Source organism: Cibotium barometz, chromosome 42 (genome assembly GCF_041138505.1).
Source record: "Cibotium barometz isolate CiBa-2024 chromosome 42, ASM4113850v1, whole genome shotgun sequence".
NCBI lineage: Eukaryota > Viridiplantae > Streptophyta > Polypodiopsida > Cyatheales > Cibotiaceae > Cibotium > Cibotium barometz.
Window position 1 is genome coordinate 23,255,339 of NC_141087.1, and position 3,113 is coordinate 23,258,451.

Genomic DNA, 3,113 nt, shown 5'->3' on the forward strand with positions numbered 1-3,113 from the left:
AGAGAGAGAGAGAGAGAGAGTTTCAACATTTGAGAATGTGTGTACGTGACAGAGAGAGGGAGAGGGCATGTGTGTGTGTGTGTGAGAGAGAGAGAGAGATGGTTGTAGAGAGGGAATAGTTCTTTTCTGGAACCTTGGTCGGCCGCAGCAACGCGCGGGTGCAATACTAGTTTTTACTTAACCATTAAAAGAAAGATGAAACAACCTTGACCGCTCTATCATCAGAAGAGCTTACATGTGAAATAATCCATGGACAAAAGTTCATTTGCTACACTGAGGCATTCAAATTAAGTGAGGAGGACGAACCGACATTGAGACCCAATCTTGGCAACGAAGCTGCTCTAGCATGATACAGTGGAGGAGGGGAAGCAGCTATGGCGTTTCTGATGAGGAAGAGGCTCACTTTCCGGGCACAAAGTTGGTAGCATAAGCCCAGGCATTGTTGACGGCAGGGTCGGCGAGGTGGTCGGAGAGGTTCTCGATGGGTCCCTTGCCGGTGACGATGGCCTGCACAAAGAATCCAAACATGGAGAACATGGCGAGGCGCCCATTCTTGATCTCCTTCACCTTGAGCTCAGCAAAGCTCTCAGGGTCATCAGCAAGGCCAAGGGGATCGAAGGCACCGCCAGGATAGATAGGGTCCAGCCCCTCTCCGAGCGGGCCGCCGCCCACTCTGTAGCCCTCCACAGCCCCCATCAGCACAACTTGGCAGGCCCAGATCGCCAGAATGCTCTGCGCATGGACCAAATTAGGGTTTCCCAAGTAATCCAGGCCGCCCTCAGAGAAGATCTGAGCGCCTGCCTTGAACCACACAGCCTCCCCAAATTTCACACCGTTCTTGGCCAGAAGCTCCGGGGTCACACACCCCAGCGCGCCCAACATCGCCCATCTCGCGTGAATAACCTCCAGCTCCCGATTCTTGGCGAAGGTCTCGGGATCCGCAGAGAGCCCTGCAGTGTCCCAGCCATAGTCACCGGGGAACTCACCGGTAAGGTAGGAAGGGGTAGCCTCAGAGAAGGGGCCAAGGTACTTAGGGCGGTCAGGACCATACCTTCACAGAAACAGAAGGCGGTTAGCTCACAGCACTGCATTGGCAGCTTCTAGGGTTTGCAGGACTTACCAGATGCTCTCCGGGGCGCTCTTCACAGTCCTCCTCATAGTCACACGGGCTTCGACATTGCCTGCTCTCTTAGAGAGCTCGCTCTGAGGCTTCAACACTGTTTGCCCTGCGAATGTAGAGCTGCTCAACGCGGAGGCAGAGGTGACAGCAGCAGCCATGTCTGCAAAGAGATGCTCTTCGGCGCCCCTCGGATAGCAGAAACCGAACCTCTTTATCAAAACCCGAATAGTCCACCAATCTTGCCCCTCCAATCCCTGCTTGCCACCTACTCCCCATATATCCAGTTCTCACGGCTAGCAATCAAACACGTGTCAGCTTTTTAGTGACTTCTAATTTCATTTCGTTATTCCCAGCTCAGTTTACTCCTCGCCACTTATTTTTTCTTGCTCATTGCTTTCTATATGATGTTCTCATATATATTTCTTTGTAGCCAACCCAAAAACCCTTTAATTATCAAAGAAATATCCCCATTTTTAAGAAATATGCATCATATACCTTGCTTTTTTTAATTTCCAAAATATAATCTTCACCACTTTACAAAGGTAAAGGAGAAACTAAAGGCACAAATCTTACATTTATGAGTTCAAAGAATACACCGTTGATTAATAGCCTATAGGAATTAAGCCAACTAAAAATACTTGTACTTAGATTAACTAATCTTATGCATGGAGTTAGTTTCTCCTTTACAAAGGTAAATGAGACACTAAAGGTGCAAATCTTACATTTATGAGTTCAAAGAATACACTATTGATTAATAGCTTTAAGGAATTAAGCCAACTAAAAACACTTGTAGTTAGATTAACTAATCTTATGCATGGAGTTTTAAGTTTACATACCATAGGTCTATATGCTGCTTAATGATTGTGATATCTACTTAGTCTCTAAGCATGTAAATACCTTATGTAATGCCTTGTATAATACCTTATACTTAATCTCTAAGCATTTGAAGACCTTATAAAATGTGTATGAATAGAGCATATTATGGATAAAATAGTCTTATAAACTTTGAAGGTAAGTTTCATTTTCAAATATATACTTTGTTTTTTTCCTTTGCAGGTAAGTTTCCTTAATATACAATTTTAGTTTTTTTTAATACAAAACCTGAAATTTTAAAGTTAAACCCAGTAATATAAGGATTTGTAGGTTTTATGTGAACATTGGAGTAGAGCTCATAGGGGTCTAACAGCACTACATTAAAGGGGCTCCACCAAGTTGGAATGAGAAGTAGTGGGTTTTCGTCTTTTCACCTTCTATCACCTTACACGAAGATTAGCAAATACAATTTCTTGTTTTTTCTTGCACATCGATGAAAATTTTCTTCTCCTCCCCTTGCTCATGCCATTTTCATGATTCCTACTCATCTTACGTAGTAGGATACATAAAACTCTCCACGATATCCCCCCATTCATTGCCTAGTGGGATGGGGCTCCAGCTAGGTAATCTTGTTGTTTTGATGAAGTTTTGTGAAGAAAAGGGATCATTCAACTTGTTCTTAGTAGAAATAGTTTTGATTTTAGGCCACCTTAGAATTTAAAACCAATTAATCTAAGATCTTAATTTTGATTAGGGGTAGGGTACATATTAAGCGCATTAATCCATGTGACTAAAAAAGAACGACAATGGGAGACTTTAGGAAGATGGCGAGTTGAGAGGTAAACACAGTAATCAAACCAAGGTGTCCATGGAAAATAAAGCATGATCATATGAATTGTTCATCTGAATAATGGTGGAACTATTTACATATAGCAATAACACTTGCAAAGGGAACAATTACTACATTCAAGGTGATGAAATATGCAAGAGGGTCACTAAGTGACGTAAAGTACAAAAACTATTGCTAGAGATAACAAGATTGACAACAACAAAGGGCCAGAGCAATGTACTTGTCAAAACCCTTTCCATCATCATCAATCAACCATCATTGAATCTTATCGTGTTTTTTGGCCTTGCTTTGATTGGTGTTCAAACATCAAATCTTATGGTATTTTTTGGT

General features: G+C 42.6%; 1 protein-coding gene across 1 annotated transcript; it reads right to left on the reverse strand.

The window, feature by feature from the left end:
- Window positions 1-199: 199 nt before the first annotated feature.
- LOC147614277 (chlorophyll a-b binding protein 5, chloroplastic) lies at window positions 200-1,349 on the reverse strand. The gene is made up of 2 exons (XM_086780851.1): window positions 1,121-1,349; window positions 200-1,051 (listed from the first exon to the last, which is right to left on the reverse strand). Exons 1-2 carry the CDS (start codon window positions 1,276-1,278, stop codon window positions 400-402), a joined length of 810 nt encoding a protein of 269 aa, XP_086636977.1. The 5' UTR covers window positions 1,279-1,349; the 3' UTR covers window positions 200-399.
- Window positions 1,350-3,113: the final 1,764 nt, after the last annotated feature.

Excerpts from the sequence above, each read along its gene's own strand:
- LOC147614277 (XM_086780851.1), bottom strand. The coding sequence starts at position 1,278 with ATGGCTGCTGCTGTCACCTCTGCCTCCGCGTTGAGCAGCTCTACATTC. Across the intron at positions 1,052-1,120 it reads AGCGCCCCGGAGAGCATCTG|GTATGGTCCTGACCGCCCTA; the intron begins GTAAGTCCTGCA and ends GTTTCTGTGAAG.